Here is a 20,077-nt window from a genome sequence, read left to right on the forward strand (position 1 = left end):
AACAGTGATCACTGACTGTTTTAGGAGCTTTTTGAGATCAAATAGAAGAAAATACATAACATTAAACATGTTAACAACACAAAAGCCATATTAAACGCAGACTACTTTAGACCCGGAAGTAGGATTCGTCACGTCATCACTTAACGACCGGATTTGCCATCCTGTGATAGTATTTCAGGGGTCAAAATGATCCTCCCTGAAATTATTGCACAACCAGCCCAGAGACATAATCTCTTCAGCATGTCCTGGATCTGCTCCAGGCCTCCATTACATGTACGAAGCACCTCACTTAGGAGGAGGTGCCCATGAGGCACCGGGGTCAGATGCTGAACCACTTCAACTGCCTCCTTTTGATGTGGAAGAATAATGGCTCTACTTTGAGCCCCTCTCAATTGAGCCTATTTCTACGGCTGAGCACAGACAACCTTCAGATGCTTCATTTCTGCTGCTGATCTTATTCTTTCTATCTATAGGTCGCGATCATAGGAGAGGGTAGGAACATAGATCAGCCAGTTAATCAACACGTGTCCTTTTACACTCAGTTCTGTCATCACCACAACAGACCAGTACAGCATCTGCATCACTGCCAGGACCACACTAATCTGTCAGTCCATCTCACGCTCCACTCTTCCCAAAATACTAAAACTCTTCCACCTGGGAGAGGACCTCATTCCCAGTCCAGCTGTTCCTGGTTGAGAACCATGGCTTCAGACTACAAGGTGCTAACTCTCATTTCAAGTGCTTCACACTTGCAAACAGCCCTGGTGCAAGCTGAAGTCAACAGAATCACATCGTCTGCATAAAGCAGGAACAAGATCCTGAGACGATCAAACCTTTCAAACTATGGCTGTGCTTGGAAATTCTGTCCATAAATATTATGAACAGAATCAGTGACAGATGGCAGACCAGCGCTCACTGAGAGCGAGCCAAGCTCTCAAGCCTCTCAGTTTGTACAGGAACCCAAAACAACTATAGCTCAACACAGTTATAGACCACAGTTTGCCTCATGCTTTGCACAGGTCGTGCATGAGGCACCGCCTCTCGCCAATGACAGGAAGAGCAAACAGTTGCTACCTTACTGTCCGTCTTGGTTTTAGCGTTGCAGGCCTCACCTCGTTCAAACAGAGTTTTAAAGCCAAGAGTTGGAAAGTGTCATCGATGGTGGAGTTTTCCTCTCCTTTGAGTATCATGGACATGATACAGATCAGATTAGCAAATCTAACCTCAATGTACAAGGACGTTACTTCTAATTGGATGATTTACAAACTCATCCCGCCTTACTACACAGCTTACTTACCCATATGGAAAAGATTTATATAAATCTTATAAAGTTTTTATCTGTTTTGTGTGAAACTTGCATGAAAAGCATACAAGAGTGAAAACAGATATAAGATCCCTCAAAAAATTATATAAATGAAACTTGTATGTTTTGGATACTTACTAAAAGAATATATGAAAGTGGCCACTTTCATGAGTGAATCATATAAGCCTTCTATGATTCACTATATGAAGTAGGCCACATCTGATGCAAGTCTTTTTTTTTCTATTTCTTTTCCATATGGGTAGTTCTGATTGGTTCTCATCTCTCAATATTTGTTTTGTTTTTATTTTTTTATGAAGTTGTAAATACATTTTATGACAGTTTTGTCCTGCATTACTTTTTATTAAGTAATCTTACTTTTAAAGAAAGAAAACCAAGGTCGCTGACAAAAATGCAGTTATTGAGGAGCAAACATCTTTTTTAATTTGTACCCTCAGTTGTAAAAAAGCTGATGGGGTTTTGTCGTCGCCCTGCCGTGTGGAAAGGCTGGCAGTGTGGACACCTAAGTGTGTGGGCACTGGGCACAGGGTTAATTCTTTTTATCTGTAGTTCATTTGTTTTGATTTCCCAGAAACAACCGATGGTTAAAGAATTACCAAGAGAGGATTTCATGTCATTCAAAGCCATCAAACCTTGTCGCTCGGCTTAAACAGAGATGAATCCCATGTAAATGAGATGCTAAAGTACAAGTGGGGAAACATGCAGAGTAGACATGCCATAAACACAGGCTTGCACTCAGCTTGTAAGTATCCTGTTATATCACCCGTTGAGTGGAGCTCTGAGATATCCCCTAACAAATATCCTATTTGCTTGCTTGCCTTATCACCCTTGCGTCTGCTGTCTGAGCAATTCACTGCAAACACTGACAATACGAACCAAATCTATAAGTGTCCGGACTTGTTTCTTGGGTGAAGTTCCCCAGCCGGCAGAGCAGGACTTTTATGAATTTGCTGAGACGTCACTCTGGCTCAGTTTCACTCTGTTTTCACGGCAGACTGCTACGAGTGTGACTCAGTCAGCATAAGCCTCACAGCAGGTACGACTCAGGCATAAAACACCCCAAATGACCACTGGCTTGTAACGATACATAACATCTAAAGAATGAAGTGATTCATGAGGGAAAGAGAGAAGGCTGTGCGATATGACCAAAATCTCATATCCCGATATAAGAATTCTATCGTCCGATAACGATATAAATCACACAAATGTAACATTTTCTGTAAATTCTGTGAATCTCGGGCAGCTCGACTTGTGTGAAGTGTTTCCAGCTGGGCGTCGTGTACCTGGAGTCGAGTGTTTTAACCGATGCATGAAACGATACATTTTTAGACATAAGTTGTAACGGCGCCGTTTTCTTTGTGAGTATTTATTACACGGCGTGCTGCGGGGAAAAGCCTGTTCTAACGTTTGAGTCTAAGGTTTATTTTTTAGCACCTGGCGGCTCTTTTTTTACTTCTCATCCGTAAATAATCTGCATCTTTCACATGATTCAGTTTATTTTGAAAAGTCTCAACAGGATCTTGAGCTTTATTGTGAAAGGTTTATGTGGAACATAAACAAGCGGACACGCGATGCTGTTACCGTCGTTGTTGCTAACGACAACGCATACACACAGGCGCTCGTCCGTCCGTAGTGTGGTTATATTACATATAAGAGAAAGAGAGAACTTTAAGACATTAATAAAGCCACGACAGTGACCATCAAAACCATGAAAAAATGTTGCCGTAAACAGTTTATTTTGCGACACCATGAAACAAATGATAGCGTAAAATGAAACGATAGACGTTTTTATATCGTCATCTGATATATATCGTTATATTGAACAGCCCTAGAAAGAGATGCACCATGGGTGAAACCTGACTTCCATGAATGTCATTTTAGTACATGACGTAACTTCCAGGAAACTGCACCTGCCAAAACAGTTATATAACAGATACAAGACTGTCCTTGCATGCTAGTGTATATACAGAATGCACAAGAATGAGTATAACGCCAAAAGAAACCCCCCAAACCTTATCAAGGTAGCCTTATCAAATCCAAGTCACAGAGTTGCTCTTATTGATTGCATTGATTGATTGCACAGGCCCAGCAGCCACCATTCCCTAACCAGTTAGCAAGTGGTTGCTGGAAGTTGCTGTCACTGGTGGTGGGCTGGTTGCAAAGAGTGTGCTCCAGTCAAAAACTTCCTTGAAATGATGTTAGTCGCCCACAGATTGCTGTGGTAGCCCAACATTCGCCATTTACTCTGAGCTGTGCTGAAACTGTGAATTTCAAAAGACAGTTTTTACTTAGAAGCCAAACGACCTCAGTTTAGTTGCAGAGTGTTTACAGGTAATCTGCGAGCTTTGGGGTCTTTCTCACCTGGTGATTTCCAGCAACCACTCGCCAACCAGCGGATGCTGGTGGTTGCAAACCGGGGAAATACAAATATTTCCTCAGCACACACTGTACACAAATATGAAGTAATGTCTTAAACCAAACTTGGTAAAAAAACCCCCACAAAGGTCCTGAATTTTCACGCTGAACGACTCTGTTAATAATTCACAAGCAGCGGTGTTTATTTATAAACTGAGCAATCACGCCCGACATTCCTTCAGTACGACCTCAGATAAGAACTTCCTGCTCTCACGCCAAAGATCTTTTTCTTGGCTGTAAATGATTGATGAGAGCTCAGAAGGTGAAACAGCTGATGAAGAGTTTGTCAAGATGTTGTTTAGCTGTCGTGCAGGAGATAATCTAACAACAACCAAAGACGATAAAGGTACAAACCAGATGTTACCTAGTCTCAGTTTAACAGACGGGGTCATAAAAACTTGCCATGATTTCATAATCAGTTATTTTTTGCTGAATAAAAGGAATCACGCCAGTTTTATGCACATATATATATATATATATATATATATATATATATATATGTGCATAAAACTGGCGTGATATATATATATATATATGAACACAAAACGTAAGCGTTTGATCGATTAGTTCAGAAATGATCACAATAGAAACACTTTTCCTTGTTATATCTGAATTATTAGATGTTACAGCAGATCTGCCATCAGTGTTTCACACAGGGAGGGAAATGACTTGGATTCATAGGCACGTGTGGATTGAACAGGACTGATTGGTTAACATCACCTTCATGGTCCAACCAGGATGTGTCCCAATCATTTTATTTAATCTTGGATTTATTTGGTTTTGTTTCTTATCATGATAATTTGACATTTTACCATGAACTCTGGGACAGATGTTCAGTGTTCCCACAGCATGAATTTAAGATTTTAAGCGAGGGGTGTCAAACATAAGCCCCAGGAGCAGAACTCGACCCGGCAAAGACTCACAGCTTTAGAATAAGGAGTGCATAGATCCTTAATTTTAACTGTATTTTCATGACTTTTACAGCTTTTCTTATTGACAAAGACCACCCAGCCACCCTTAACCACCATTTTTGCAACTCTTGGGTTGATTGTCGTGAAGAGCGAGAGGCGGGCTGTGAAACTGAGGGACGCTGAACGTTCATTGGTTAGCCAGTGAGTAAATTATTTTACCTTGGTTTATCTGCCTTTCTGACTAATGGAGACCATAATCTACATCATCAGTATCACAACGTAGTCATGAAGACAAGAAACTAGAAGCTGAGCCCTTGAACTCATCATGGCTAAGCGGGGCCATCGTCTCACAGTCGCCGCCCCCTTGTGGTCATTAAAATAACTGCGTTTTGTCTCCTTTGTTCAAACCCCCCAGCCCTGTAAAATAAAACTCTTCATGAGAGCACCTTTTAAAAATAAATCATTAGGACGACGTGGAGGTCTGTTAATGGGATTCACTGAATACAGGCTGATTCATTAGACCTAGCCTGTCTTCAGAGGAGCTCACGGACGGGTGTTTCCCTTTCTTCAAAAGGACATCACGACCTGTCTGTTATCACGCATCTCCCGTTCGCCTCAGGGTCATCGTGTCTGTCCTCACTTCCATCTCCACTGATTAAACTGTCGTCTCCTCCAGGTTTTTCAAAGACGGTGAAGCACTTCGAGCGTCCGATTAAAACATGTTTTTAAATTTAAGACATCCTGATTCGGCTTCTCCTGCAGAATTAATCTCGTATCAAACACTCAAATTAACGTGTACGTTTATATTAAACACTTGCGTGTTCAGTAAAAGAGTAAAACCAGACTTTAATGAGGTTTCTACCTAAACACAGTGAACAAACTTCCTCTGCATTTGAACACAATTAAAGCAAAGACTGAAGCTGAACTCCACTGCAACGAGAATTTAGTTTACAATACACATTGTGCACAAAAAAGAAATAAATCACAAAATATTTTTCCGGTGCGCTCCCTTATTGGTGGAATTTTTAAAGCCTTTCAACAAGTTGTTTGAATCAGCTCGAGAGCTGTTTAAAGACTTGTTTCAAATCTCCAAGTTTCTACTATTGGACTCTGCTTAAGGAGCTTTGCATGATTGACAGTTTGAAATAATCCTTACGTAGTTCCCATCACTTAAAGAAGAATTGCTTAAAACAGAGCTGTGCAATGTAATTTTAGGTCTTTAGAGCCACGCCAAAAGCAAGATCTGGGTCACGCTTTCACACGGCGTTAACATTTTTGTAGAGCTCTCCTCCAAATCAGCAAAAATATTTTGATCTGTCGCTTCTGGTCACATCCAGAAACTCTTTGAGCGTCCCAACAATCATCCCGACTTTTATTTCTGGCTCAAAACGCTCACATATTTGCTATTTATCAGTAAAAACATTCACCAACTTCTTTATTTTAGCACCTCACTTGATATTCGATCTCTGCACAGATCATTCTTGTCTCGTGGTTTCGGACTTTGGTTTGCTTGGGAATAAAAACAGAAATCAATTAACACACCAATAAAAATAGATCCATTTTTCATGATTTTACTTGGATGTTCGGGTCCTCCTGTGGTTTATGAGGATTATGGAGGAAACTGAAATACTTTTATCCCAGAGAGGGAAAAAACCCACACCTGCTGGACGAGTTTCAAGGGGTTTAAATGATTAAAAATCTCATTTCAGTCATGTTTGACTTTCACAAGAAGGAACGAATAAATCCTGAAACAAAATGACTCAATTAAAAATACAACAGGAGAGAGAAACGTCCCAGAACATGGACGTGTTTCCTCGGCACTCGCCGACAGCTCCGGTATTTTACTCTCCGTCCAAACACTTGACCTCAGTCTGAATGTCCACAGTCCACTTCCTCAGACCCACAGCAGATCTTCTACTGGACCATCGGCTCTGGAGCTGCGAGCGAGCTGACGAAGGCCTCGTAGTGCTGCGGGTGGCAGCGTTTATACTCGCTGATTTTCCTCTTGATCTGTTTGGGCGTGTCCTGGTAGTAGTTCTTCTCGTCTCTGGCCATCGCCTGCAGAGCGGGGAAGGAAGGGACAGCAGCGTGAGAGAGCCTTCCTCTGTGAACATTAACATTTTTACTGTCAGCATCTTGCTCTTGTTTTCCACTGACTGATGGGTCTTAGTTTAAATAATGGATCCATGCTGTATTAGAAAACAAGTGGTCAGTTTAACTCTCAGCATTTCCCACCTGCTACGTGCTGATCTTTAATTTTTATTCCTCCATGATCGCCTGTAAGATAACCTTCTTGTTCAGCTAACCAGCTTGTGCTTTCAGACACCAGCTAACTTGCTGTCCAAGTTGTTTTCAACATTTTTCAGCTTCCTTTCCAGTGAGTCTCTCATCCTTTGGACCGACTCCAGCTCCCCCATCCACTCGACTACAGCTGTCAACTGAAGTCTTTCTTCTGCGGAAAATTAAAGGATCTCCCTAAAAAGATCTGCAACCAGTGGAGGACTGGTTCATGTGCAGCCCGACTGCGCCCAGGAAGGTGGAGCTGGAGTCAGTCTTTGGATGAATGACTCACTGGAGAGGCAGCCAAAAGTCCCTCCTAATGAGAATCTGATGAACGCCTTGTATGAAATATTATTATACAAAGAGCCGGGAGATGACTGCTGTTCTGCACCAGGACTTTTCTTTTTCAATTTTGTTTACACATAATCCCAACAAAATTCCTCTCAACGTGGTTCATACTGTAAGCCAAAGACCCTACAGCAGGGTCGGCAACCTGCGGCTCCTCAGTCCTTATAGTGCGGCTCCGCGTGGTTTGGGAAAATAAATTAGTTTTTTTAAGTATTTAACTGAAGTGCATTTTATTTATGTCAGTTCTTTTTTAACTTGTAGTTCTAAATTGGAAGATTGTTGTGATATTGAAATATAAAAATAAAATTATATTCTATTATTTTTTCATCACTCAAAATAAGCGTCACACTCGCAGAAGCCGGTGTACCCGCCGAAACGCCGTGCATTTATCGAGACTTTCAACTCCAGGTAGGCCAGTTATGGATCTTCGGATCCACATTATGTCAGCAGCTGTTCTCCACCGTGAACTATGTTAAAGACAAACACCGCTCACGCCTCACAGACGACAGCTTACAGTCCTGTAAAGATGAAAGTGACTTCTTACAGCCCTGATCTGCAGACGCTGTGCGCAGAGGTTCAGGAGCAGAAGTCCCGTTGTAAACATATCACGGCAGACCTGACGATGTTTGCATGAACACGCTTTTCAGCTTCTCTTTATTGACCACTTTTCACACACGGTTGCTGTACGCACACAGCCGGCTGTAGCTTTGCAGCTCACAGCCCGACACACGCCAACACAACAGCACAGACGTTAAGGCGGCGAGGCGTGATTGCGGGTGCCGCTCAGGTGCGTCCGCCTCCCCTGTAGCGGCGCTGCAGACCACGCCCCGCCACACACATTAACCAGGTAAAATACATATTTATGCAGAATTCTGCAAAGATCTATTTTTCATTTTTTAGCAGCATAGTGCTTTTTTTCCAATTATTTTTTAAAAGTCAGGTGAAGGCTCCAAAAGGCGATATGAGGGTGGCAGCACAACAGTTTTTGTTTGCTGGATCATTTTCGTTCAGCTTTCCTTTTGTTATATTTCTTTAAGAGTTCAAATGTGTTCATTACATAAATAAAATGTAATTTTCTCTGTAGCACTTCATGGATTTCATAAGCAGCACACCTTAGTTGTTCACACAAAGCATAAAGGTAAAAAACAATATATACAGTGTTATCTTCATTTTAGATGTCAAAAAGTATTTGCGGCTCCCAGCGTTTTCTTTGACGTTGAACCCGGGTCCAAATGGCTCTTTGGGTGTTAAAGCTTGCTGACCCCTGACCTACAGTAATACAGAGAAAACCCCAACAATCCAACAACCACCTAATGATGTAGCGCTTGATGACACCGGGAAGAAACCTCCAGCATGAGCGGTGTTAGGGGCAATGAGTGTTTCCTACATATTAATTATACCTGGGCGGTGATCAGGTGTAATAACCACCAAGTATATTCAGCACCTGATTTTAAAGTTTATTAAAAAAAGTTTCCATTACATTTTATTTTGAAAGTTCAGTCGTTCCTAGCCAGAGAGGCCTCAGCCTTCCCTTCAACCTGCTGTTGAGATGATCCTCGATGTCATTCAGCCGACTCACAGCTGGAACACAGCTAGTGACGGCTGTCAGCACCTACAGCTACAATCCAAGATGGCGGAGTCTGATGGGATCAGTGGGACGAGTGAGTCGCCGGAGAGCCAGCTGATCACATCGCTCTGACTGATGAAGTACTGCTACAGTTCAAGCAGTTATTCCATCTGCTGGTAATTCGATGGTTGACCTCGGTCTGAATGTTCTTCTGTGTTTTGATTTGTAAAATAAAAAAAGCATCACTTTGATGGGAGCAGAAGTATACACCCGGGTCTGAACTGCAATAAAACCCTTGAATCTGCCGACACGTTCTCAGTGCGAAGCTCCAGCTGACACATTCGGCTCAAAAAGTCGAGGGTGGAAAATTTCTCCGTGAAGGACGTTTCATTGTACAGAGAAAAATCCACACTCTCACAATATCCCCTCTTATTGACTGACTCTGGCTTGGCAGCGCTCCTGGCGGTGACTCAGTCTCATCTAAAGCAACTGTTGAAAATTCATTTTAATGAGTCATTTTTCTAATAAAAACTCGGTTTAAACCTCTGCCACACACTGCTCTGTTTATCCAAGTCACTTCAGGGTTATTCCAAGTATAAAAAACTACAACAATCAATGCCTCTGATCCGACCCCCTCAGAATCAGGTGATTTTTCTGTGCAATAACTGCAGTATATTTAATATTTATCCTCACAACGTGATTATTTTCTGAGTTACAGGCTCATGAAACACAAAGATGACACATGCTCCGGCCTATCTCCCCCTTAAATAAGATAAAGCAGGCCCTGACGTGCTTCGAGGCTGTTACAGGTGCAGATATGGGATGCCTCTTGCAGAGACCATGGGTGACGCACATGAGTAACGGTCACTTGGGGGTTTCTGACCTTTTACTGTCAGTACCTGCTTATTTTTGTGAAACTTTCATGAATAACTCAGGAAATTGGCCGTAAAATGAAGGAGCTGTAATTTACTGTTAAATCCAGATGAAAGTCACTGTGGTCCAAGCTTGGTCGTTCTTACCTTGTAGTCCTGGTTGTGCTCTCGGATCATGTACTGAACGTATTCGATCAGGTCGGTCGATAACGTCTTGGTGTCTTTGCCGGGGAGGCTGGCCTCTGCCTCCAGCTCTGCTCACACAAACCAAAGAAGAACAAAAACACTCTTCTCAGGTTTAACAGGAAGAAGGTAAATATGCAAACTGAAATAAGGTTGCCGACACAGACGAGCGTTTCTGAGCTGCGACCTTGCCACAGGTTGGAAATAAAAACGGTGAATCTGCAGCTGCTGCTTCTATAACATCACAACAAACACACAGAAGTGAAACACGGCTTCATTTTAATTGGTTTAGTTAGGCTGCATTCACAGAGCGCGCAACGTGAAAAGACTTTTGGAAGTGAAGTGAAGAAGCCGTCATTAAAAACACTGACATGTCATTAAGCAGCAGCAGCCGAGGACGATTTATCCTGACTCCGCCCCCACCCCAGCGCCACGGTAACGGTCAACTCACCATGCTCGTGTATTTCCAAAGTGTCTGTCCGCTCTAAGTGCTTCACACTACAAGTCACATTGTTAACCATGTGCTTTATATTGTAAGGTGACGACCACAACGATACTGAGAAATGCCAACAATCAGAAGACCCCCTATATCAGAGGGGTCCAACATAAGGCCCGTGGGCCAGGATCCGGCCCACTGGACAAACTCTCGACGTTTAACTGTTTTTCTTGAACTGTACAGTTGTCCCGTTGATAAAGACCTCTCCACAGCCGCTCATACTGAAGGAATAAAAACTAGATAAACGATTAAATGGCAGTAACGTTTTTTTTTTTTTCACTATTATGGAAAAATCCCCCAATCTGGACGACGAGCTAACAGAACTTTTTCTGTAATTTTACAGATTTGCTACCCACTCTGGCTGCCTCGTGGTCGAGCTCACGAGCTGAACCGGACAGACCGGTGTACAGATGAAGTGTTTGGGAATATTTGCTAAATCCTAGAAGCACAGCCTGGTTGGCATCCACGAGCAGGCTTTAAACGAGCCGTGGTGACCAGCATCCAGCCAACTCTGAACACAACAAACCCTCCTCGGGCTCTGTGCAGCGGCCGGCTCAGTGGCCTCTGTTGGGCTACGTTAGTGATGGAGACGAGCGCCGATCTACGTTCCTGCCCTCACCTGCACCTCAGAAAGGTGAATAGACTCAGACTCAGGGTGGAGACATCAGACCCTCAGACGGAGTCCAGAGTCGGGACAATAACCCTCCACATCTGAGTGAGCAGGCCGGGATGCCTCTGCTGAGGTCACCGACCTTTCTGTTGTTCTCTTATTGTCATTTATCAACCTTGGCATCGCCCTGTAAACTTACTGCTTCTCCATCGACTTATTGTCTTTATAAGATCACATCTTATTCTCACGTTGATCGGAGCCAATGAACTAGAAATCATCCCTAAATCATAGAAGTGTGACAGAAAAACATGCTGACATCATGGACACACAGCTCCTGGCTCCAGATAAAAGAAGAATAAATGAATAAATGAGCAGGTGGGGTTTAGTTTAGCGTTTCCTGTCACCTGCAGGATGAAGTGAAGCAGACATTCATGTACGTGAGGAGGAGACACTCACGCTGTACGATGAAGGGTTTGGTGACGACAGCAGGCTTCTTGTCTTCCCGGGGGAGCTGCACGCGTGGAAGAAAAACACAATGAAGGTCATCAGGCAGCCTGTTTGGACTCTGGGTTAATAAACATAATCATCCGTCTTCCACCGTAATGCGACGCGATGACAGCTGTGAAATGTGCTTTATCTCATCTGCGACGACGTTTCGGGAGACAAAACCGTTTAAGTGTCCTCGCCGCCGAGCCCGGGGGGAAGACACGAATTCATCATTTAGTCGCCGTCACAGGAGAACAAAATGAAAACGTCTGAATGTCTGAAGGCTGCTGGAAAACAAAGTGCAGCCCGCAGGCCGGCATTCACTCGGTTTAGCCCCGGGTTGAAACGGCAGCGGTGATTAATTAAAAACACGAGCAGCTGTAAAACATCAGCCGGGATAAATTCAGGAGGTAGCATCTCTGTTTCTGTCTGAAACCTGGAGCAATCAGACATCTCAGGCTGAGTGCAGACTTCATAATTAGCACTCTGTCGCCCCCTTCAGGCTCAAACTAACATTTGCAGGAGGTCAACACAAACATGCTGCAAGTTTAATGTGCTGGTTGTTTTTAACATTAACAGAATTTATAGCAAAAACTTGAGGTCATTCCTTCATTTCAGGTGTTTGCAGTTGCTATAAATATGACTGATTTAATCACTTTCATCTTTAGCTCTACACTCACAGACCACTTCATTAGGTACACCACCTCAGCTGCTCGTTAACACAAATATCTAATGAGCCAAAAACCACTCATTACAGCCAAGGTAGGCGGAGGAACATCTCTGGGTGCATACTGCTTGAAGCAGATGTGCTACAGCGGCAGAAGACCACGCCGGTGCCAGTCCTGTCAGCTAAGACCTGAGGCTAATTCACACAGGCTCACCAAAACTGAATGACAGATGATTAGAAAGATTGGATAGAAGACCTGAATAAAATATAAACATTCACAACCAGAATTTATGAATAAATTCATACTTATGTTTCGAAACTGACTTTGCATCTAAAACATGTTTTTAGAGCAAATTAAGCGCAGCTAAAGAGATCCGAGACCTAAACTGTGCGCAGTCTCTTACCTTCTGCTGTTTTATGGGCAGAGAGCGGTTAGGATCAAAAGCCAGACCCATCTCCTGCAGGTTCCTGGCGACGGACTTGTTGTCGTCCCACGCATTTCGAATCTGAGATCTGACAACGACAACATGTTAGACATGAGAACAGCTCATCTACTGCAGCCTAGCACGTGACCAAGAGCACAACTTTGTCTGTAGAATCGAGTCTTTAATGCACAGGAACAGTTATTCACCAGATTTATTACTAATAAATGAAACCCTTAGTCCTCCAACACAGCCTGTATTTTCTTTAAGAGGTCTTCAGGAGTACTTCGCCAAGCTTTCTGAGGACATTCAAAGCTCTTCTTTTGTTCCTTTCACTTTCATGACCCCACAGTGCTTCAATAACGTCGAGGTCTTGGCTCGGGGAGGCCGATCCATGACTGATGCTGTTCTATCCAGATATGCTTTTACTGCACTGACACTGAGATCACTGTCATGCTGACAAATGCAACCGTTGCCAATCAGATGCTTTCCAGATGATCTGCGTGGTGGATCAAAATCTAATGGTACTTTTTAACGGTGTTGCCAAGATACCCAGCTCCACTGGCTGAAATGCAGCTCCAAACCATCACAGAGGCTCCTCTGATGGAGTGATGATGGGGAATAATCCCTCCATCAGATCTGCTGCCACTGATTTTCAGTCCAGTGTTTGGATAATTGGCAAACCTCAGCCCAATCTTCCTGTTTCCCTCCGTTAACAATGACTTCCTGACAGCCAGTAAACCGCAGATCCATCTCTCAGGCCCTGTGTCAGGTCTTTGCGGGATTTATTTTCCTTCCATTTCTTAAGGACATGACTTGTCCAGTTTTCTCAGCATTTTTAAAGACACCCTGCACATCTGCTGCAACATTTCAGTTGTTGGTTCACATAAAAGAGGACATTTTAGTGCCTGTCACCGTCACTAATGATCATTTCCATCCTCCGTCTGTGTATCACTCAAACAACTGCATTAAAAACAGCAGGTGAGGTTTTAGTGGGCCTCTGTACATTCATCCTCTAACATCAAACAGCTGATTTCATGACAAATATTCAGTTCACACTCAGATACTTGTGTTAAAAGTATAAAATACTCTCTTTTATGAAGACTTTATCCAAATGGAACAAATGGGACCAACAATCAACTTTCTCGGGGCACTGATATGTTTTGGCTGCAGCTTTAACAACGTGTTTTTGCATCATTCCTACTAATATTAGCACACATGCTAACACTCACTGCTCGATCCTCGGGTTCGACTTCTTCTTGTTCTTCGTCTTCACGTTCTTCCGGTTCCGGTTGTAGTCAAACTTCTTCCTCCGGGCTGACTGCTTGGCTCGCGGCATTTTAGAGATTTTCCTCCGTTTTCAGAGCCGCAAACTTTGTATTGCTCTTACTGTGGCTCAAAAAATCAGAAAGGAACAGCCAACGTGCGGGCAGCAACAGGAAGCACGTGTTTGGTTTGTGCAGGTCATGTGACGACTAGGCCACACCCCTCCAACCCAACCGCTTTTCTTTTCTCATTTTTTTCAGAATGTACAGAGTCCATCTGCAAAAACAAAATAAAATAAAATAAAAGAATATAGTACAGGAGAAAATAAACACATTTTAATATTTACAAAATAATGTGACATAAAAAATAAAAATATAAACGAAGAAATTATTTTCTCTGCTTAAAGCAATTATTTTATAAATCAAATAATTCAAATAATTTTGCGGGAAAAACTTAAAAAATAGAAAGTTTTAAGTTTACTGTATGTTATGCCAAATTGCTAAGATATTAACAGAGGTGAGTCCAGAAGGGGACATGTGGGTCTCCCATCCCAACAAGCCGCTGGATCAGAGTATTGTTAATCTTACAGTGGTACAGTGGTACAGGTGCACAACGGCTCACTCCTTGGTGGCCGCTTATCGGGGCCTGGAGCCTGGGGCTTGCTCGGGCCACTTCGGAGGTGGGGTGCCCCCGGCCTCTCGGCCTGGGGCTCGGTCACTCAGGCACGGCTGGCTGCCGGCGGAGCTCACGGGCGCGTCACTGCAACCCCCCCTGGCTTCTGCTCCGCGGCTGCTGGTCTTCCTTGGTCTCTTGTGTTCTGGGGGCCTCTGGATGTCTGGAGTTTTGATCTCCTCCATACCTGCTTCATGCCCTGGAGGACGGGGCTGTGGCCCCCCCACACCCTCTAGCAGATCATTACATGAAGGAACCTTTTAAAAAAACAAAAAACAAGCGCGTCCATGCTCACAGGTGTACACACGGGTGATCACACCCACAAACTACACCCTTTTTGGCTCCTACCTCAAAGCACACTGTGTTCTGTTGATCTTATGTGCTGCACAATAATGTTTAACATTTAGTATTTACTGTCATATTCCCATATATCATTGTGATGTTGTTTATTCTATTACTCTTGTTCTCTTCTGCTTGCTTTCTTTTTTCTTTCTCAGCAGGTGATCCAGGTGATTGATATATGCATTTTTTTTTCTCTGCCCGTTCTGTTGGTTTTTGTCTTTTGCCCTTCTCCCCCGTCCCTCTTCTCAGCTGTTTCTCTTTCCCTCTTTCTTTCTCCCCTTCTTCCCCCCAGTCAAGTCTGTCCCGTATTCAGTAAGTGAAAATAAAAGAAACAATAAAAGGTGAATCAAATGGACCATTATGGCAAGGCTGGGATGGTCAATTTGGTAAAGTAAATCCGTTGGGCATCTTTCTTTGCCTTTAGACAATAATTCTGATGGCAAAAGAGCCAAACGGGACAGGCCAAAAAAAAAAAAAAAAAAAAAAAAAAAAATCTTACAGTGGATGAGAGCAGAAAGAAGGTACAACCATTCACTCACTGTAACATTGTAACATATTCCCATGTTATGCTGTTTTCTTCTACTCTCCTGTATGTTGGATGCAAATAATGCATCATTTATTTGAAACCTTTATCTTATCTTGCAGATAAATTGCATTAGCAAGCTACCCAACAACAATATACGTCATTAATATATCAAAGGCTTCAGCATTAAATTGGTTTACACGTCGATCAATCTATAATTTTCATCCATGTCATGTATGTGACTGTGAACATGCCATGAATAATTCATTCATGAATACTTTGATTATAAATCAGAATTACAACTTCCAGCTTTTTTATCCACTGCTAAAAGTCAAAATCCTGTTTTTCACTTGACAAAACAATTATCCAACACAAACTGATCTTTAAACACGAGCAGTATCGTTCATTACACCACCATGTAACAAACCTGTAATAGCATCTAAAAACAAGCCCGGTGTTTTCTACGTCATTTTTCTGTGGTGATTTGAGGGGATCTTTATTTTTAAATGAGATGCTTGACATCATGTTTTTCTGAGCTGCTGAGTCAGAGCTGAGAACCTGCAGCTGATGACTGAAACATCCAGAGGTCAGTGTGATCTAACCTCCACACCTGCTCAGAGACTCACAGCGCTGAAATCCAGACATCCTCAGAGTCGTCATTATTCATTATTGATCAGATATAAATAAAATCGGCACTTAAACCCTCCTGCCTGTTTGCTTAAAGGTTAAAACCCTGCTGATGATCTGAGTTTCTTCTCATAGTTTTCTTTGTGAGAAACACCAAAGTAGAAATACTGACACAATCCTCCTGAAATCTAATATATATCAGACTTTAGTGCCAAACCTGAGGAGCAGCCTACAGTCTCTTTAAATACCAGTCGCTTGGGTGTTTTGTATTGTTCTACTGGATTCAGGTGATTATCTCACCATTTTTAATACGTTTCTAAAGCACTTTTTGACATGTCCTCATCTTAAAAAGCACTATATCAATAAACTTTACATATTAATAAAGCAAGTTTACCTGCACAATATTACCACTTAAATTCACAAATAGCTAAATGACATATGATAACAAAGAAACATCAATAAATATATGCAAATAGTACCACAAGCAGTAGATCTACTAGCAGTTACAGTAGTAGACACATATTTCCTGTACAGTTCACACAAACACACACTGTCTTCAATATTACAGGAAACAATAAAAGTTCAGATGACTTATGAAAGTTTAAATTTCCCACAGCGGTGGAATTTCAATTCATACATTGTAAGCTGGAGCTCCTGGAGGCTCTTCTGATTCTAAGAAACGAGTCCAAACTGAACTGAATGGGTTTAATAAGTAAAAGTAGAAAAAAGAAAAAAGTAATTTTAGTTATTTTCAATAGGATTTGCACAAATGTTTGCAGTTAAATTGTGTTAAACTTACCTAAATCTTAAATTGATTTAGGTAAGCTGATTGAACTGAAAGGCTCAACTCTGTGGGGGTCAAAGTTTGCAGAACTACAGAGGCAGCTGGAGCCACAGCTGTGCGTGTTCATGGAGCTGCAGTTATTATTTAGATAAATGTAATAAAGACTTAGCTAAATATAATAAATACAACAGGTAGTAAAAAAGTAATAAACTATTAATGTAAAGTAACAAATGAAACAGTTAGCTAAATGTCATAAACAGCTAACTAAAAATAATAAATAACACAGGTAGCAAAAAATTAATAAAATGCTAATGTAAAGAAAGGAACGAAACAGCTAAAAATAACAGATTACACGGTCAGCTAAAGGTAATACACTGTTAACTAAAAATAAAAGACAGTTAACCAAATGAATTAAAAGTAATAACCTGTTATAAATGGCTAAAAGTACTGAACGGTGAACCAAAGGTAATTAAATGCTTAGCTAACAGTACTAAATGATTAAATGGTTAAACGGTTAGCTTAAAGTCACAAAGCGCTATCAGAGACCAGTTCCGTCTCTGGTAAAGCGTCCATTATAAATTATGCCACTCGGTCTTTTTTAAATTGATGTTTAAGTAAAGTTTGTTGTAATATAACTCAAACTCGAATGGTATGGTTGCTAGCATGTTCTAATACCTTTAAATTGCTTCTTTAACTAACACACACTTCGGGGCTCAAAACCGAAGCATTAGATATGAGCAGAGTGAGCTATCTGCCTTTGATATTATGATGCTTATTTCCTTAAACGCGCCTTTGTAACAGAGTGAGAAGTCTGCTTTATTTCCTCCTCTCTGACAGCAGCTTCAGGGCGGAGTGATGGAGCGAGGAGGAGGAGTAACAGGAGGAGAAAGAGGAGAGGAGGGGCGCGGACTGTCACCGGACGGGTCTGCGCGAAAGCAGAACGGAGTTTTTCCTCCTTGGCTGGGCGGTGGGAGGAGGTGGTGGCGGTGGACGGTGCTTGGCAGAGGATAACTGTGATTGAAGCCGCCGGGGGGGACCTGGAGCTCGGTGTGCTGCCGCTGCTGTAAGCCCGCACAGCATTAACATGGAGCTCGAGAACATCGTGGCCAACACTGTGCTGCTCAAAGCACGGGAAGGTAAGGATGGGGAAGGCGGTGTGACAGCTCCTCTCCACCGGTGTGTTACAGTCACAGCACCGGAGGGATGCCCCGGACTCAGGCGGCACGAACTGTTCCTGCACTTCCTGACAAATCTTCTGATTATGCGCGCAGGGTGTTACCGTAAATACAGTTCGTACGAGTAGATAGAAACGACCAACCGAACTCCGTTTATAATTCGAGCGGTATAAAGCTTTGTTTCATATCCGTGGTCCTACGCTGAATGTCAACTTAATGAGGACTTTATTCAAGAATTTAACAAACAGTGTCCACTTCGGCGTGGAATATGTTTAAACAAATCTCTTAATTACCGTGAAATCTCTGTCTTCCTTGTTCATTGTGCCGACTACATTGTAAAGTCAATAACTGTGTTATGCTACCTACACAGGGCATGTATGAATGTTTACTATATGCCAGTATACGCTGCATCAAAGAGTATGACCTAAAGCCTGGGAAAACGTTACAAGTAGCAAATGTTTAAAATTATTTTTGGCGTGGCTTTGATAGTGTACCTAAAAAGGTTGTCCGGAAAGGGTTGTAACCGTGAACTGTGGCTGCAGCGACACATCGGGTTTCCCTTGCTGATCTTGCAGCATCGTCCTGTAGTTTGCGAAACAGGATGTTGTGGCAGAGCAGCTGTGCTGTGCACGGCTTTGTGCACACAATTGATTTTACTGTTCCTGCCAAAGATCATCATCATTAAAACGGCCCTCATTAATCAGCTACAACCAGGAAGCTGTGATATCTGTGGGTAAGGGTCCAGGTGAGAAGGTTGGCTCGTAGGACACTCTACTGGCACAGTTTGTCCAATAACTCTTAACACTTTTGAATACCTAATGCAACATAAACGGCCCTCCTGTGATCAAAGGCCTTTGTTATTGTTCCAGTAAACAGGAGACAAAGGTTTGAGTGGCTCACAGCCGACATGATCCTAATGCCGTGTGCACAGGCACCTGAGAAGATGTTTCATGAGTTTATCAGCTGTGCTCATACATAACCAGAACCTGAGGCTCTGTGCTGGCATCCAGCCGAAGCGCCCTTGAGAAAGGCACCGTATCTCTGGGCCCGTCAGGCCTTGACTCTGACCTCTCTGGAGCTGAGACTTATCTAAACTCTTGAGTTTCAGTTCAACACAAAGTGTGAGCCCGGCGCTTTTAATTTCCTGCGATCTGCAGAATTTTCTGCACCAGTTTGCACCTTTTCTCGTTGCTTAATATGTAACACATAATTGCTGTTTAATGATCGTTCTCAGTTTTCCTCATATAGCACTGTCCCCACTGAGTCATCACACATGCAGCCGTGACTCTTCTGACCTCACTGGGGTTTGCCTGGTTTTGGATGTGAGAGTCATCTGATATCGGGATAATTCCCCGGCCTTTTGTTTGGGGATGAATGAATAATTTGTTTAATTTAATTTACATACCTAAGACGTGTTTCAGTAAACAGGGCACTCATTCATCGAAACAAGGGCTGGCAGTGTTATTCTTCAGCATGTGTTGGACAACTTTTCACTTTCTTTAACTCAAACTGGGATTTTTTTCCTCTAAATATCTGCATGTAGTTTTAAATAATAATTTATGAGGTGTTTTGGATCAGTAGTGTATTTAAAATAACACAAATTGATGTAAAAGCTGAGTGAAGTGATTCGCTCTAACAACGATGATCCCTGCTTTTAAAATTGGAAAAATATTCATGTCATGTGCACCAATGAAGAGTCCAGCGACACTTACATTAATAGGGAACAACTTCAGGAAGTGACCAACGTGTTTCAGCTTGGCCGAATGACCCCGAGGAACGCCACGAGCCGAAACGCATCAGTCACTTCATAAAGTTGTTTCCTCTCAATGTAAGTGTCGCTGTACTCTTCTGTTTGTTACATAGTGTTAGTGGAGCGATAAATACAGTCAATAAACTGTGATAATGCAGTGAACAACACCGACATATCACAGCGGGTCTTTACTCAAACTAAACCACTGTGTGACAAACAGTGACTGTTTAGCAGGAGTAATTTAAACTGTGACTTTATTCATCTCTGATATGGTTGTGGAGGATTTTTCATTCACTCTTCTTTACAATGTTGCTTCAGCTCATTGAGGTTTGTGGGCACTTGTTTATGCACAACTCTGTG

The 20,077-nt window shown here is 42.4% G+C and overlaps 2 protein-coding genes across 2 annotated transcripts in view; one reads left to right on the forward strand and one right to left on the reverse strand.

Annotated features, from left to right (window-relative positions):
* Window positions 1-6,053: 6,053 nt before the first annotated feature.
* nop16 (NOP16 nucleolar protein homolog (yeast)) lies at window positions 6,054-14,043 on the reverse strand. The gene is made up of 5 exons (XM_004556835.5): window positions 13,811-14,043; window positions 12,561-12,669; window positions 11,460-11,514; window positions 9,862-9,968; window positions 6,054-6,705 (listed from the first exon to the last, which is right to left on the reverse strand). The coding sequence occupies exons 1-5, from the start codon at window positions 13,915-13,917 to the stop codon at window positions 6,562-6,564; spliced, it is 522 nt and encodes a 173-aa protein (XP_004556892.1). The 5' UTR covers window positions 13,918-14,043; the 3' UTR covers window positions 6,054-6,561.
* A 3,653-nt stretch (window positions 14,044-17,696) lies between these two features.
* The window catches only part of grk6 (G protein-coupled receptor kinase 6), a 48,715-nt gene continuing 46,334 nt past the window's right edge, over window positions 17,697-20,077 (forward strand). The window contains exon 1 of the mRNA XM_004556836.4: window positions 17,697-17,928. Within this exon, the coding sequence (XP_004556893.1) occupies window positions 17,877-17,928 (52 nt within the window). The 5' untranslated portion in view covers window positions 17,697-17,876. The remainder of the gene's footprint in view (window positions 17,929-20,077) is intronic.

Source organism: Maylandia zebra, linkage group LG10 (genome assembly GCF_041146795.1).
Source record: "Maylandia zebra isolate NMK-2024a linkage group LG10, Mzebra_GT3a, whole genome shotgun sequence".
NCBI classification, from domain to species: Eukaryota; Metazoa; Chordata; class Actinopteri; order Cichliformes; family Cichlidae; genus Maylandia; species Maylandia zebra.